Genomic DNA, 17,189 nt, shown 5'->3' on the forward strand with positions numbered 1-17,189 from the left:
GGGCTGTCATATAAAAATTGGTACATAAGGCAGGCAAAAACTTAATGCCATAAAGGCTCTGAACAGAGGTGGAATTGTGTAAAGCAATCGTAATCATTTGACAGTTCATAACGTACGATAAAGACAGTTAAACAAAGCGTTTGACAGAATAATCGTACGTTATGAACTGTCAAATGATAACGATTGCTTTACACAATTCCACCTCAGGTCTGTACAAGGTAGCTACAAAAAAACCGTGGACTGTATAGTATATACTATAACGCGTTGGATTTTCTGTAAGCCTTCAAGCAGCCTTCTAGAATAAATAAATAAATAAATAAATAACCCTATTGTGGCACTTTAAGACATATGTGACTTTAACAGGCTCTGCCAGTTGATTTTTGGGCTAAGCAAAGAAAAATCATTTGTTGGTGCTAGAAAGCAAAAGAAGAGCAACGAAGAATAAGAAATTAGAGCAGAATTATAGTAACCCTTCCCTTAACAGTTCCCTTTTAAGTACACGACCAGAGGCTTGTGTCAGTGTGTGCCTTAACACAAATACTATACGCCTTTAACTTGGACTTTCACAACGAAGACCATAGAATTTGCTTACCTGCTGTGGGTACCCTTCGTCGTCTGAGTCGGGTATGTGAACTCCGCGGCGCATCGCCTCTTGCACCTGGAACCAAGAGTATATGATATTTGAAAATTCAATTCTTAGCACGTTACGTTTTACGTTATTAAAAATCACGTCTCTACCAAAATCTAGCGTTACCGCCTTTTTGGACAATGTAGCAGCAGGCTCTAAAAATAAATGCATTGTAGAGAACTTCATCTGGTAGGAGAGATGAATCATCATTTCACATCAAAAAGGGAACATTATCTCCAAGGCTTTCTTAAACACTTAGGACGGCTCGAGACGTCCTCGCTGGATTCTACACTAAATACAAAGGTACACTTACTTCTTCTGGGTGGACGGGAACATTGTCAAGCTTCTCGAGATTCGGGAGATTCCTAAGGACTGTCATTCTGTATCTGAAATGAGAAGGAAAAAAAACACATTTTATAATGACGGCATATACAATGAGATCTTTTATAACAAGTCTTCTACAAGGGGTTATCGAAGCGAGAAGTGAGGAGAGATGATAAAATTAGTTACAGATTTTTAACACTATAAATCAACAGCGTGGGAAACGCTACCAGCAGTCATCTTAGTCCTCAGGCCCGCGATGGTCTTTGGGTTCGTTTATTTACAGGTCTTCATCAATGATATCGGACACTCAATGGTGCTCTTTTGCTCCAGTTACTTGGCACCGTGAAGGAATTAAATTTTCGGACAAAGTTTCCTTATCTAGAGAGGCTGAGTTGGGTGTTAGATAGCTACGACCGGGTACTCGCGACACCTCCACTCGGGCGATGACAGTACGCCGCGGAAATCTTCCTTTTCAGGGCGCCGGGAGACCCACACACCATCCTGTCCCTCGGCAGTGATGACGATGCGCAAACCATTTCCTCCAATAAATTAAAAGTACCAAATACCTATTCCGTCTTAATTTAATCCATCTTCAGACTGCGCAGCAACGAGCGGCTTATAAAATGTGGCGGCTTCCAGACACCGGTGGCTGTCGCTCTCTTCTGACACTCTAATAAATGTGGCAGTAGCGCGCGGCAGTCACCGTTGGCTGTGGTCAGTAGCCCATTTGCGCCGAGCCTTAATTGAAAGCGCCCTAGGGCTGTCTATTACTCACTCCGGGTGCGTGGTGCAGGGGTTTTCGTCGAGCCACAGGCTGGTGAGCGCGGGCAGGCGGCGCAGGCGGCGGATCTCGCGAGCTTCTGAGACGCTACTCACTCCGGGTGCGTGGTGGAGGGGTTTCTCGTCGAGCCACAGGCTGGTGAGCGCGGGCAGGCGGCGCAGGCGGCGGATCTCGCGAGCTTCTGAGACGCTACTCACTCCGGGTGCGTGGTGCAGGGGTTCTCGTCGAGCCACAGGCTGGTGAGCGCGGGCAGGCGGCGCAGGCGGCGGATCTCGCGAGCTACTGAGACGCTACTCACTCCGGGTGCGTGGTGCAGGGGTTCTCGTCGAGCCACAGGCTGGTGAGCGCGGGCAGGCGGCGCAGGCGGCGGATCTCGCGAGCTACTGAGACGCTACTCACTCCGGGTGCGTGGTGCAGGGGTTCTCGTCGAGCCACAGGCTGGTGAGCGCGGGCAGGCGGCGCAGGTGGCGGATCTCGCCGAGGTCGCGGATCTCGTTCTTGCGCACGTAGAGCTCTCGCAGCCGCCGGCAGCCCGCGAAGTCGCCCAGCGTGCGGATCTTGTTTATGCTGCGGGTAGAAGAATAAGGTTGTGTTAGTACGCCTTCTGTCTGTCATATGAGTTGACTTGGCTCAATCAGTCTAAGACACGGATCACAATAGATCGTTACCGGTCACAGTGATATTAAGACTTTATAGAACTAGAAAAGCCGATCAATAAAAAAAGGCACGGAAAATATTTCATTATGATTAATTTTAGTCTGCAATGTGGTCATTGCTTGTTCGCTTTGTGTTTATACCCAGTTTGAACTGGTGGTGGTTATCTCTTTACTAGCCACCCCTTGGGTGACTTATAAAAGGGCCGATAAATAAGCGAAACAGGTCTTCCTAGTTAAATTAAACATAATCGCATAAAAGTTTGACATGCACTGCAGCGGCACCTGTCATATTGCTAGTGATGGACGTATACTGATTGTCGATCGATGTTGACAAAGAAGTAGTTCCGCTACTTTTTCTCAGCACCAGCTACCAAGCTGTATTTGGGATGTGTATGTAATTGTATGAGAGCCCTGGAAAGAGCCTAAGTACTAAATAAAATCTTTGACTCTGACTTTGTTATATTGAAGTCGTATTAAAGTATGTTTATATCCATTGTCTAGTACCCATAGTAAAACTATGCTTAGTTTGGGACTAGAGGCGTAGTGTAAAATATCCAAAGATATTTATTTATTTTATTTAATGAAACATGGAACAGTTCACGAGCTCGCAATTTAGCCAGCAATTAGAAATCATCGGTCAGTCGGCGCGTCCGATTGGGCAAGCGCGCGCGCCGGCCGGCGTTGGGCAAGCGCACGCTCTGATTGGTCGCGGCCTTGCCACTGCCCGCTGCGGAAGTGCTAGTAGTGATGTGCGTATCGACTTACTTAAAAAACTGTATAGTTTTTTTTACAGAACACGCCACTCGAGACCACCACTAGGTGGACCGACGATTTGGTGAAGAGAAGCAACTGGTTGCGGGCAGTGCAGGACCGGTCGTTATAGAAATCCTTGGGGAAGGCCTTTGTCCAGCCAGCAGTGGGCGTCATTTGGCTGAAACGAAACTTAGTAAATGTCCTGATTGTCCTGTGAGTCCTGTTTCAAATCAAATCAAAAATATTTTGACCAGTATTTTGGCACATATTTCATTTTTTAATATCATGTGTTATTGTCAATATGGATGCGGGCAGCGCAGGACCGTTCATTGTGGAAAACCTTGGAGGAGGCCTTTGTCCAGCAGTGGACGTCATTCGGCTGAAACGAACGAACGAACGATTGTCAATATAAGCGCCAAGGCATTGAATATGGTTTATTTTGAGTGCAGTACAATCACAGCAATGGGAACCTTACACTAGTATTATCGATATCAACATTCGAACGTCACTAGCCTGTAAAAGACACCGGCAATTGTTTTAAGACAATGAATTGTTTTCCGAGCCATTTCCTGATCCAAGGCTCTCTATTCCCAGTGGCGTAGAGGCGTCCATTCCGCTGGCTCGCGTCAAGTGGTTGATGATAACGTTGAACCCGATCAGCTTTCGTGGGCGTGTGTCAACTCAGTGACAAGTTCAAGCAACTGGGTTCGTGTGAGCGGATGATTGTAGCAATGAGGGTTTTTGCGAATGAAAAATCCGCCAGATGGCAATACGTAGACGCGAGGTCCAAATGCTGCATGATTGGTTATTTTTGACATGACATTGACAGATATGTCAAAATCCACCAATCACGCAGCAATCAGACCCCACATCCACGTCCCGCCATCTAGCGGATCTTTCATTCGCAAAAACCCTCGTTCCGTACCAATAAGGAAGAAGAAGGTGTATCTCCTTAAATTATGCCCTCATTTCACCTCGGGAGACGGACTATAGACGAAAAATTCTTCATAAAAGTTCATATTGTGTGACCTTCAATTGTTAAATGCGTGACAATATTAAAAAGAACATAGGATAGTTTTTATCCCGGTTTTTGAAACAGGGACGCGCGCGATAAAGTTTTTCTGTGACAGACAAAATTCCACGCGGGCGAAGCCGCGGGCGGAAAGCTAGTCCTAAATATAAGGATACCAACCCTATTTTATAGTTGGTTAATTTTTACTAAGACAATTCGGAAAATAAATATGTTTTTGTAACACAGTGGACACATGGACGCCTGAAAACTGGAGATGTGGTAAGATTGATGTCAGAATCAGAATCATCATTTATTTGCTTTAAATGTGGTAATGTCTTGTTTGTATTTGTTGTATCTGGTAATTAAAATGAAAGAGAGGCTGACAAGGGTGACTGAGTGTCTTTCTTCTGCCACTTCTTCTCAGCACCAACCCATTTCCCGTAGTGGTGGTAGGGCAAGCTATTTGGGACGTGTATAATTGCCCTGGAAAGGGTCTAAGTAGTGAATATTGACTTGATTTAAATAAATAAAGAAAGAGATCACAAACCAGCAAAATAGGCTAGTTGCCTAAAAAAATTTTTTTAGTCCGTAATGTTTAATATCAAAAAATATTGGACACGTATATTTTTATTTGTCAATCTAACAAATAATTACATAGTTATGGTGCGTTGAAGTTGCGCACGACGTCACAACGTGCGGCATTTTTAAGCAAGCGTTGACGTCACGGGCCTCTTATGAACTTTGGGGCGCTTTATCTCTTTAAATTTTCATTAGTTTGAAAAAGTGAAAAATACGTGTAGAGTATTTTTTGATAAGTTAACTGACGGACTAATTAAAACTCTTGCTTTTTGACCCAGGCAACATCCCCATTGTTACCACACAAAAAAAATATTTGCCAACAGAATTTGTGCTTTAAAAATAAAAATAAAATGGAAATGAAAACTGCAAGGAAGCGTCAGCGATGTGTAAAGTAATTAGAGCGATAATTATTTAATTATTTATTATCCATTACGTTTTGCACCTTGGGCGGTAACCTGACCGGTTACCCAATCGCCGCGATCACCTTGCGGGCAGTCAGCCGTGTGGATGGTGGTGGAAACTGGGGACTGCCTGCGAGGCCGCGGAAACGTGAGCTTGGCTCTATGCTTCAGGGAGTCCCAGTGAGCCTCTTGCTTGATATACGATATCTAAAACGGTTTTTGTGTTTACTGATTTTTACATAGCATGTTCTTGTAATTAGGCTTTTAAAAATACGCTTTTACATTGCAACTCAGCCAGTGCTCTGGGACAATAATGTGAGCCAGTGCTGAAATAAGAACAAGAAGATCAGTCATTGCCGTTGAGTAGGTACTTCTTAAAGTACAGATTCAAATTGAATGTAATTTCCGTTCCCTAGTTAATTTAAAACACCTGAAATACTACACAATATTAACTTAGAAATTGTAAATTGTAAATTGTTTGTATTGGGCTGGGTGTTTTCTATGTATAATAAGTATGCATTTACAAAAAAAAAAAGTATTTATATCCGTTGTCTAGTACCCATAGTACAAGCTTTGCTTAGTTTGGGACTAGAAGCGCAGTGTAAAATGTCCAAGGATATTTATTTATTTATTATTATTTACTAGCCGCCGCCCGCGACTTCGTATGCCTAGATACCGTTTTACCCCAAACATCTATCTTACGCGGTTTAGATTTTTCATACAAAAGGATTTTCCCGCTAATTCCCGTTGCCGTGGGAATTTCGGGAATTCCTTTCTTAGTGCACCTCTACGGTACCTAAGCTACGTCCCTTCCAAATTTCAAGTGCCTACGTTTAGCCGTTTAGGCTGTGCGTTGATCTGTCACTAAGTCAGTCAGTTTCTGCTTTTATATATTTAGATTTAGATAAGATAATATTAGAAAAGGTTAAGGCTGGGTTGCACCATCTTACTTTAACTTTGACAAACGTCAATAATCTGTCAAATTCTCTACAAAAAACACCGGTTACCGTCATAGTTACGGTCAAAGTTAGGTGGTGCAACTCAGCCTTAATATCACTTCCCGACAATATCAATGTTATATATCAAACTAGCTTTCCGCCCGCGGCTTCGCCCGCGTGGATTTTTGTCTGTCACAGAAAAACTTTATCGCGCGCGTCCCTGTTTCAAAAACCGGGATAAAAACTATCCTATGTTCTTTCCCGGGACTCAAACTATCTCTATGCCAAATTTTATCAAAATCGGTTGCGAGGTTTAAGCGGGAAAGCGTAACAGACAGACAGACAGACAGACAGACAGACAGACAGACAGACAGACAGAGTTACTTTCGCATTTATAATATTATATAGTTGGGATTGGGATAACAATAATTTTAAAATTACCGGTAAGATTGTCTCTACAATGTACAATAAACGAGATTTTTTCAGTCGCTCATCATTTGAAACAACAGTCATTAGATGTGATGTGATGTGACTCAGTACTGCAACCACAAAAACAGCCCGTGACCTTTTAACGGCCCAAACGCTGCAGGTTTGTCGTTACCAGAATCGCATCGCATGCAGGTAATGCCACATCGTCGACATACATCGCATTCGTGACCGTAGAGCCGTTGGAATATGGTTCAAAATTCTTATGTTACAGTTCAAATGGAGGTAGTTGGTAGTTTTGCTGATGGTTCGAAAATTACAGTTCAATTGAGAGTTAAAGATAAGATCTAATTCAGTTGACCTAATTTTGGTGATCGGGTGATAGCACAGAGCGATTCCATGATCTGTGGGTGATAGTGTTTTTGTCCCTAGTGGGGGAAAAGAAAAGAAAAATTTGATGCGGTTGAAAAAAATTGAGAAGCTACGAACATTAATAAATTGTTTCCTCAAGAACTTATTGTTTCCTAACTTGTAAAGAAACAGTGAGTACAACAGTCAATCTGGGTATCAAAAAGTCTACAAACATACTACATCAACTATTTGGAGACAACTTAGGGACATAAAGAACAAGTAAAATCTGAAATCTGTAAAAAAGAATATAATATTTAAATGTTACAGACCCTCGTGTAGAACTGAGTCAAAGGTTCGAGGAAACAATTTTGAACTGAAATGAAAAGAACAAAACGATAGAAGTTCTTTGAAAGAACTTAAAAATAGATCGCATGTGTCATACTTAAACGCGACGAGTCTTTGTTTGAAGAACGGCACCTGTTACTTTGTCATGAACAAAGTAACAGTTCAATTAAATTACATTTGAAACCTAAATACTTATTTGATTCGTTATTATTATAAACCTTGCGCCACGGTCAAAAAATTATCATCGGAATAATCATTATCATTTCAGTCAAAGGATGTCCACTGCAGAACATAGAAAAGCCTCCCTAATGCTTTCCAGATTGGCTGAAAAAAGTTTGAACTCTTTTGCAACAAATTCTGTATGATGGTTAATCATCATGTGAATGATTGTTTCTCTACAAACTATCCTTATCCAAGTTCCATCTATCGCCATGTCAAAATTCTTCAAAATTTCTTCAGCTATGTAGTCATGAAAACGTGACAGCTAAAATAGCTTAGATACGCATTTTTTACCAGACGCTTGAAGCTAAGGGTGTTTAAACGGATATAGTAGTGTGTAAACTGCTCGACAAACACCACTAAATTATCATAAATGGTTTCGAAAAACCAGCCAAATAAATGGTCTCAAAAAACCAGTCTAATAGCCTAACATGAAGAAGCAACAGCCAAACATTGAACAGCCTCCCCCGGCTAGACAGTTTAATTCCGTTCTAACTCGATAAGGCACTAAAGGGCTCCGAAGCCAACGCTCCTGCAGTCTGGACGGTTCACGACCTCTAAGACTGCAGATGGAAATGCGATCCTTGTGCTGCCAGACGGCTGTGCAATGACCCTGTTAAGGATACTAGAGATACAGGTGTGTTTAGAATGCCGGTAATGGTGCTTACAGGAGTATTTGTTTCAGCAATCATTGCTAGGCAACGTGTAAGTTGAACAATTGCAATAAATTGAGCTATTGTATTTGCTTCATATTGCTGATTGCCATAACGTGAGCCGGATTAAAACCAGAATTATTTATTTGCCAAAACTATGTTTTACATAAAATTATATGATTAATGAGGTAAGTTGAACAATTGCAATAAATTATAACTATTGCATTTTTTTCATATTGCTAATTGCCATAACGTGAATCGGATTAAAATCAGAAATATTTATTAACCAAAACTATATTTTACAAAACAATATAGGTATGATTAATGAATATCCTCCCCTTCTTCCTTCTGGACTCTGGTCAGAGTGGGTAGCGTTGGCTAAATCCGCCATTTGGTGAATTAGAGAGTCGTCGTGCTCCTGCAGTGAAGAGTGGAGACTAAGTGATGATATGGTTCAAAATCTGTAATCCCAGTGGGTTGATTCAAGACCCGACTGAGTCTATTCAGAACCAAACAATCAATTTAAACGCTTCGGCAAAATCGCAATCAACACTGTTCTTCTTCGAGAACACCGCTGTTACAATTTCATTAGCAACGTCTTCAATAATGAAACTCAATGCGCTTCCCCAACGCACGGGTGTTGCGTTCGTTCGATTCGGCCGTAATTGCAACAAGCGCGCCCGCGGCGATCGGCCGGCGTCAATCAACGCGTGCGCAGGGCTGTCGACGTCATCATCACCAGGTCATTTAGACTCTACTGCAGGAGCACGGCCGTTAAAACCAAAGGCAAGTGGTGGCAGAACTGACGGCCGCAAGGTTGTGGAGTGGAGCCCGCGTACCGGAAATCGCAGCGTGAGACGTCCACCTACAAGGTGGACCGACGACATCATAAAGGTAGCGGGAAGGCGCTGGACGCAGGCCGCTACTAATCGGGAAACATGGAAAGCATTGGGGGACGCCTATGTTCTGCAGTGGACGTCCTATGGCTTAGATGATGATGATGAAGTGGTGGCTTAAGATAATATGGAAGTCATTGGGGGAGGCCTATGTTCAAGAAGAATGAAGAAGAAGAAGACATTGTAGAATGATAATGATAATGAGGATGAAATGGTGGCTTACACCCTTCACAATGGCCAAAAGGGTTAGGGTCTTAAGGAGGCCTAAAATTCGCATACTTTTCCCTTATTCGCCTTTTACGACATCCACGGGAAGAGTTCCGAATGTTCGGGAAATAGTAATATCTTTCTGGTGTCATATTTTATGAGCTGCATATTCATTACATTATGGCTCTATCAAACTGGTGATTAGCGATAAGAGCAATAAATCTTGTTTCTTAATCAGTAGGATTCTCTTTAATTTATTTATAGCTTTCCGCCCGCGGCATCGCCCGCGTGGTATTTTGTCTGTCACAGAAAAATTTTATCGCAGCGTCCCTGTTTCAAAAACCGGGATAAAAACTATCCTATGTCCTTTCCCGGGACTCAAGCTATCTCTATACCAAATTTCATCAGAATTGGTTCAGTGGTTTAGGCGTGAAAGCAAGACAGACAGACAGAGTTACTTTCGCATTTATAATATTAGTATAGAAGTATAGATATGTGGAACTCTACATATAACAAATAGACTTTTTATTTTATTATCATGGTTTTCCAGTAGATGGCAGCCCTAAACCGGGCGGCAATTAGAGCGGGCGCGATTCCGTGCGTGTACGCACCGCATGTCACGCCGCGCGCGCACACGACATTGTCTACCAAGTACCAGTTACTAGCGCGTGCGAGATGAAAAACTCCAAAGGAAATAAACCATTTCAACTGTCATTTACCTACGAGTTGCAATTTTTTTCCTTTTTGCATAATTGACAAGTAATGGTGACTGATTTGAGTAATTTTGTTCCGTCGCCTTTTTCAGTAGTTGCCTGGTAGGTTCCAAAAGATAAGATAAGAAACACTTTATTTGACACAAAAAGAAAAGCAAAAAAGAACAAGTGCCACTTGTGGTCTAAACTGAATAAATATTTTTGATTTTGATATTATTATCAAGCACATAAATAGATTTTGATTTGATTTTATAAGTAGGAAATTATCCATACTTACATATTACTTATAGCAAACTGCTTTATTTTGTGTCATTTTTTTTACTTCACTCATTCATTCACTCTTTTAAGGCAGATCTCTACAGTTCTGATTAATGAATGTTATTGTCCAATCGGATTTACCTACGTGTTTTAATATAGTCACCTAAAATTTCAATATAACCCCAGCTGATTTAGTTCCTCACTGTTTTACGAAAGGATAAGCCGTTCGGCCCAATTTTCATTAATTACGCAGGAAAATGTATAATCACGCTTTATTTGGGTCAGTAATAAAATCAAAGGGTTTAATCCTTCGGCCGGATATTATCAGTAATCGATAGCTTTACAGCCGTCCATATCGTAAATTAATCCACGTTTATTTACTTCCAATAGTTTACAATACGTCAAAATACAGGGTGGCCCATTGATGTGCGAACAACAAAAGGATTGATTCCACTGATCAAATACATCAATTTTTCCTTAGAGATACCTAGTTGAAATCTTCTAAATAAATGACCTTTTCATCCAATTTTTTGTTATCCACAACGAGGAAGCTCTTGGCCTGCATCTCATATTCTCATCTGATGGAAAGTGATGATCAGGCCGAAGCTGGAATCCTCAACCACAGAGGATTTGGCTATCATACATTAATTAAATAATCATCCATCAGTAGTCACTAGTCAGGCAATTAGTATGGGGGCGTAATTTTTTTTAAGAACTTGTATATTGTGCCTCTACGAAAGTTGTAGCATTTGAGCAGTACTACCTATTTGATCACCCACCAATGGGTCACCCTGTATATCCGACCCGTCCCCTTCCCATCGACCCACCTGTGACCCGAATACGGCTTTTCATAAAGGCTCGCTCCCCTGATTTTCGGTCAAAAAACAATAAACATTACACATCCTTATGCCCACGCAGGAAGGTTCAATTTTATATTTTTTACAAACAATATCGTCGTCATAGAATAGGCTATAATTTGGACGAATGAAATGGAAACACCAATTTGTCGTAGAAACAAACTTGCATTCAGGTCAGTGGCTTTTCTATTGGTCAAGTCAAGAAACATTCAATCTTTAGTTAGTGACTCCGTGACTCTAGATTAAAAAGTTTTGCACTATTAAAACTGATTTTGAGGTTGAAAAATATGGCACTTATAGGAAATGTTATGTTTTCTGACATTTGTTAGATTATGTACTCTGTTGACCCATTAGAGTATCATAAACCACAAACCTATTGTTTGTTGCTCTAGGGTTCTTTCAAATGAGACTTTTTGAGCAAGACGTCCAAGACAAGTGTTAGTCATTCTTATTTTTATTCTAACAGTTGGCCTACAATTTTCCGTGTGCGGTCCTGCAAACAAATGATTAACGTCCGACTTAAAAAGTCTTGACAATAACCCTTAATCCATTTTCAATTACGCTGGATGTGTCTACTAATTAATATTGTTCTACAAGTCGATTGTTGTTAGTCTGCTCGTGCAGCTATGCTCATCTTCAAGTCTCACCTGAGAGCCAGTACTTCGACGTTGGGCATCCGCCGCAGAAGGCTGACGTCACCGAGCTCTGCACCCCTGTAACAATAAACAACATACATTTATCATCATGTACTCCTCCGAAATCTTGTTGGCGAGCTGTCAAGGGCTGTAAGTCACACCACACCACAGAGTCACACTACACTGTAACCTGTAAAATTGGACTCTTGATCTGGGGATCTCGATCCCCAAATGGAAAACACAAATTGACAATTTCCTCGCATAATTGTTTCTAGTTTGGCTAGGGGATTGGAGACTTGAATCGACGTATAGCCAGAAACAATTATTATGATTCTGTATTCCAGAGATCACGTCAAAAAGTCGTTACGATTGAGTTATTAGTAGGTCATAAAGTCTACCACTAGAGATTATAAAGATCTTCTACGTTTAGTTTACTTTATCATGCAATAAAGTTACAAAAGTAAATTAATAGACGAGGGATGTTTGCGCGTGAGTTTCCTCTCTTGGCTGGGTAAACGGCCTTAGCAACAATGGAAAATGTCAATCAGACAATGAAATAGGTACTACGACCTACTGACATTCACAATGAATTACTAGCATCTTGCGATGTACATTTTATGTCTTTAACTTCAAATGAAATATTGTTGAGTGATTTTAAGCAGTGTTCAGAATTTCAGATAGAGATTCAAGCATTGTGTATAACGAAATTGACTAATTTACTAGCATTCATTAGAGCTGAATGTCACAAATCTTTGTAATTGTATTTGCAACGTTATTGCTCGTACATGACGTGTCATTTAACCAACCGACGACAGTTCTGAAGCTAAACGCAAAAATTAATAGCTTGTTAAATACGTTAGCAGCCAATCGCCGCTGTGATTGGCGTTATTGTTTGTATTATTTATTTGTTTAACCGAACTTTATGAAACCAATTACACTATTCAAACATCAACATTAACATAACAAACAACGATGATAATTTGAAACAATAATTACAAACGCAACAGTCGCAAGTTACTTTCACAAGTATACTGGCATAGCTGTTCTTTCTAAGAATCTGAAAATATATTACGTTATACAGAAGCAGACGCATTTATATGATCGCAATCTCAATCAATTGAGGTTGAAAATAATGTCTAATCACCTATAAGGCTGCCACAGAATACCAGCGTTGATGCCAGGCAGCCATATGATGAGTGACTGCCATTTTGGTTCAAAATTAAACAAATTATGGACACTGATCTCTGTTGTAAGGATTAGGGACTATTTTTTTTTTCTTTCTTTCTTTTCTTTCAATCATAACTGACTTAAAGTGTATTTAGCTAAATGTAGCTAATTCGGAAACAACTCTATCATCTATGTAGATATAGTAGAGATATGAGTATGAAAACTATGGCCACCTCTTCCATCAATGCAAGTACTGCAACTCCTGTGCTGTCAGGATCTACAGTTTGGCCGTCAATAAAACCCAACCAGTTAGCCTAGTGTAGCATCTACAACCGACATGAACGCATCAAGTGCAAAATTACTAAGAAGAAGAAGCAGAAGTTATCCAAGTTAGTCATGAAGTGTAAGTTCTTCAGCATAGGACCCTCAACGAAATGATTCAGAAGTAAACATGGATCTTATTTTATCTTGAAAATCCTTAGAATATCTAAGTTACCCAAATGTTTAGGATTTATACAAATAAGAAAGAAAAGAGAATTGTTCAGTTATTTTGGTAGCCATTTTGGCAAATGGCTCACAATCAATCTTGGGCTTCTGCGAATATCCAATCCCACCAAAAACATTCTGTAAAAAACTAGCCAAGTCTCGATGGAGCTGCTTGTTTATCTCTAAAAAGTAATGAAATCTAGACAAAGTCGTGCCAAGTCTATGGTTCCTTACTGCGATTTCTTTATTATTATAGTTAATGTTGTGTGACTTGGCCGTTGAAGGGTGACAAAACCAGGTGCTCCATAACACCATTGCACCAATCTGTCGCCAGAACCGCTACCCATTGACGATGGAAAATTGCCACTTGGAAAACGTTGATTCAACAATAACCAGTCAATTGTAGGTTTAATAAAGCTGCGTATTTCAATAATACTTATGTATGATTATCATAATAAAGATTGTTCAACGGCCAAGTCACACAACATTAACTATAATAATAAAGAAATCGCAGTAAGGAACCATAGACTTGGCACGACTTTGTCTAGATTTCATTACTTTTTAGAGATAAACAAGCAGCTCCATCGAGACTTGGCTAGTTTTTTACAGAATGTTTTTGGTGGGATTGGATATTCGCAGAAGCCCAAGATTGATTGTGAGCCATTTGCCAAAATGGCTACCAAAATAACTGAACAATTCTCTTTTCTTTCTTATTTGTATAAATCCTAAACATTTGGGTAACTTAGATATTCTAAGGATTTTCAAGATAAAATAAGATCCATGTTTACTTCTNTACAATATAATAAACGAAATCAACGAAATGCAAATTACACAACATTCAACTTAATCGACGGGGGGCTCTAGAAAGGAAAAAAATCTGGACACCGCTTGCTAGTGCTAGCGCCATCTAGCGGTGAGCGATACAGGCGAATACCACGGTGCCGGAGTAGTATTGATTATGAATGTGGTGTTACTCCAGATCTTCGATTTTTCTAGTTTTTATAGTTTTCCCTTTATGTGGCTATTAAACCCTAACTCTGTACCAAATTTCAGCTCTCTGAGTTTATGGGAAGTACTAGTTCTATTTTGATGATCATCAGTGAGTGAGTGAGTGTCGTAAATGCGAAACTTTGCTTTCGCTTAACTTCGGAACTAAATGACCTACAGACTTGAAATTTTGGATTTTAAGTATGTGATTATAGCTTACTAGATGACGAAAATTTCTGCGTTCTGGTCTTATCCAGAAGTTCTCAAATAGGGGCCTGAAAATGCGGCGAAATGGTTCCAGTAAAGGATGGTACGGCAGTGTTTGCTTCGCGCTCGACTTGGCGGGGGCACTGCCGTGCCCCCAGATTCCAGCTCTATCATGTTGAGATCGTATTTCAAGTTTCATGTATCGTGACTTGAATGGGTCTTCTTGCCATCCTTGGCGCTCGTCCAATAGCGGGGTTGTTAACTCTACTTTTTCGTAACTCCCCAAAATTGCAATTTTACCCTTCATTTTCAAATAATCTTACATGGCTCGTACTTCTTTCACGAAAATGTCTCTTACTTATAATTTATGTTATTTAACTTTTGCTTCTAAACATTTTTACATTTCCCTACATCTTTAGTTCTTTACCAGCATTCTGAAACAAATACCTGCTTTTCTTTTCTTTTTTTATGCATAACAAGGCAGGTATTTGACCACAATCGCTCCTGAAGTTAAGCGGGATGCAGTCTAGGATGGTACATATCTGCCCTGTAAGTGCCTATTCACTCTCGCCTTGAAAAGGCCCGGAGTGTTAAGAAGAAACGATGTACCATCATGAACTACTTTTCCACCAAGAAATTTTAAGGATAAGACTTTCTGATAGTTGGGCTCGCAGAAGTTCCCCTAAAAGCAAGTTTTCCCCAAATTCACGTAAATACCCTTAACCAGGCAACTCTACTTGCAATGCCGAATATTATCTTGCCCAGGTTAATGATCTGGAACTAGAACTCCACGGGTAATCCGAATGGAATATTAATACTGGCAATTTGGCGACCTAGGTCTGCCGGAAATATTGTATTTAAGCATGAAGTTTACTGTAATGAACAAAGATTAAAAGTATCTACTTTCAAAGTAGATAAAACATTTCATGATTTGCAAATCTCACACACTCAAATGCTCGTTATTGAACGCGCCCTCGTATGTCTTTGACTAGCATTTATTATGTTTGTCAATTCATTCTCCCAAAGAAACTTTAGCGGCTATTCGACACTAATTCACAATTCCGAAGCAGTGGTAGGGTTAATATTGGGACGTGTAAAAGCGCTTTTTTAAAGCCTATTTGCAAAAATAAATGAATTTTATGAATTTTAATTTAATCATTTAATGACAAAATCTGGGGGCACGGCAGTGCCCCCACCAAGTCGAGCAAAAAAGCGGCACGGCCGTACCATCCTTTTCTCGAAGCAATTCAGGCCATTTTCGACTGCCTGTAACTTCGTTGTGGATAAAACTAGAAGGCTGAATTTTCATTAGCTATGCAGGCATTGTAAAGACACGGTATGTTTAAAATTTCATTCAATTTGAACCAGCAGTTTAAGAATTATAACGGGTCAAAGTTACTTAATTTTGTCACTCACTGACTCACTGACTCACTGACTCACCGATCATCAAAACTCTAAGGCACTTCTAGCAGACCTAGAAGCTTCAAATTTGGAATATAAGTAGTGTTTGGTGTATGAATCAAGGAAAAACTAAAATATTTGGGGGCACGGTAGTGCAACCGCCAAGTCGAGTAAAATTTTTCAATTTCGGTCCAGTTTTCTAGATACATAACTGCTGTCTACAAAAATGCGATGGCCAAGTCAATATATTTATGTAAAACGTTAAAGATTTCCTGGCCTGGACTTGGTATTACATGGATCTCACAACTTTTTACCGTAGAACAACTGAGTTGCGAGACTTGGTTTTTTTGACAAGTATTGTTTTTGAAGGGATAATCTATTTTTTTACATAAAATGCGTCAGTCCTCCAATCAACAGTCTTGACAGTTTCATGCAAGAAACTGACGTTATTCCTGTCTCCGTATTCTAGATAAACAATGACTAAGCTAGGAAGATCTAGATCACCTACATTTCAATAATACACACGTTAAAGAGAAACGGGTTTCAAGAAATTTAAATTTAAAAACCGGCCAAGTGCGAGTCGGGCTCGCGCACAAAGGGTTCCGTAGCAGCAACAGTTAAATCAACCTATCTCAAAAACTATAAGAGATACTTTGATCAAACCAAAAATCGTTGAAAGAGTTAATTAGCATGCATCACCTCTATTTTTTTTAGAATTTTATACCCCGTAGTTATAAAAATAGAGGGGGGGGGACATACTTTTTACGACTTTGAGAGCTGATATCTCAAAAACCGTTCACTTTAAGAAAAATGTTTTTTAGAAAACTTTATATCATTTTAAAAGACCTTTCCATTGATACCCCACACGGGTATGTACATCGAAAAAAAATTTTCATCCCTCAGTTACATGTATGGGGGGCCCCACCCCCAATTCTTTTTTTTACTATTTAGTGTCATAATTTTGTAGCGGTTCATACAACACATATTCCCATCAAATTTCATCACTGTAGTACTTATAGTTTCCGAGTAAATCGGCTGTGACAGACGGACAGACGGACAGACGGACAGACGGACAGACGGACAGACGGACAGACGGACATGACGAAACTATAAGGGTTCCGTTTTTGCCATTTTGGCTACGGAACCCTAAAAAGTATTACATACAATGAGATCATTAAGAATAGACTGGTATCGAACTTAGTCACTACTGTTGTTTTAGAACACTAGGTTTTGTTATAAAATATCCAGTCTTCTTGTCTCATATGGGCTTTAACTGTATACTAAAGTTCGTTTGTTCGTTTCAGCCAAA

At 40.2% G+C, this 17,189-nt stretch overlaps 1 protein-coding gene across 4 annotated transcripts in view; it reads right to left on the reverse strand.

The window, feature by feature from the left end:
* Window positions 1–17,189, reverse strand: part of LOC114362414 (cilia- and flagella-associated protein 410) — a 57,301-nt gene that overhangs the window by 15,747 nt on the left and 24,365 nt on the right. For all 4 annotated transcript variants that reach the window (XM_028317814.1, XM_028317815.1, XM_028317813.1 and 1 more), the window contains exons 2-5: window positions 11,645–11,710; window positions 2,133–2,300; window positions 942–1,014; window positions 593–658 (exon numbers count right to left, since the gene is read on the reverse strand). In XM_028317814.1, the coding sequence (XP_028173615.1) occupies window positions 593–658; window positions 942–1,014; window positions 2,133–2,300; window positions 11,645–11,710 (373 nt within the window). The remainder of the gene's footprint in view (window positions 1–592; window positions 659–941; window positions 1,015–2,132; window positions 2,301–11,644; window positions 11,711–17,189) is intronic.

The sequence above is a fragment of the Ostrinia furnacalis genome, unplaced genomic scaffold, assembly GCF_004193835.3.
Source record: "Ostrinia furnacalis isolate ACB-3 unplaced genomic scaffold, ASM419383v2 OfSCF6500, whole genome shotgun sequence".
NCBI lineage: Eukaryota > Metazoa > Arthropoda > Insecta > Lepidoptera > Crambidae > Ostrinia > Ostrinia furnacalis.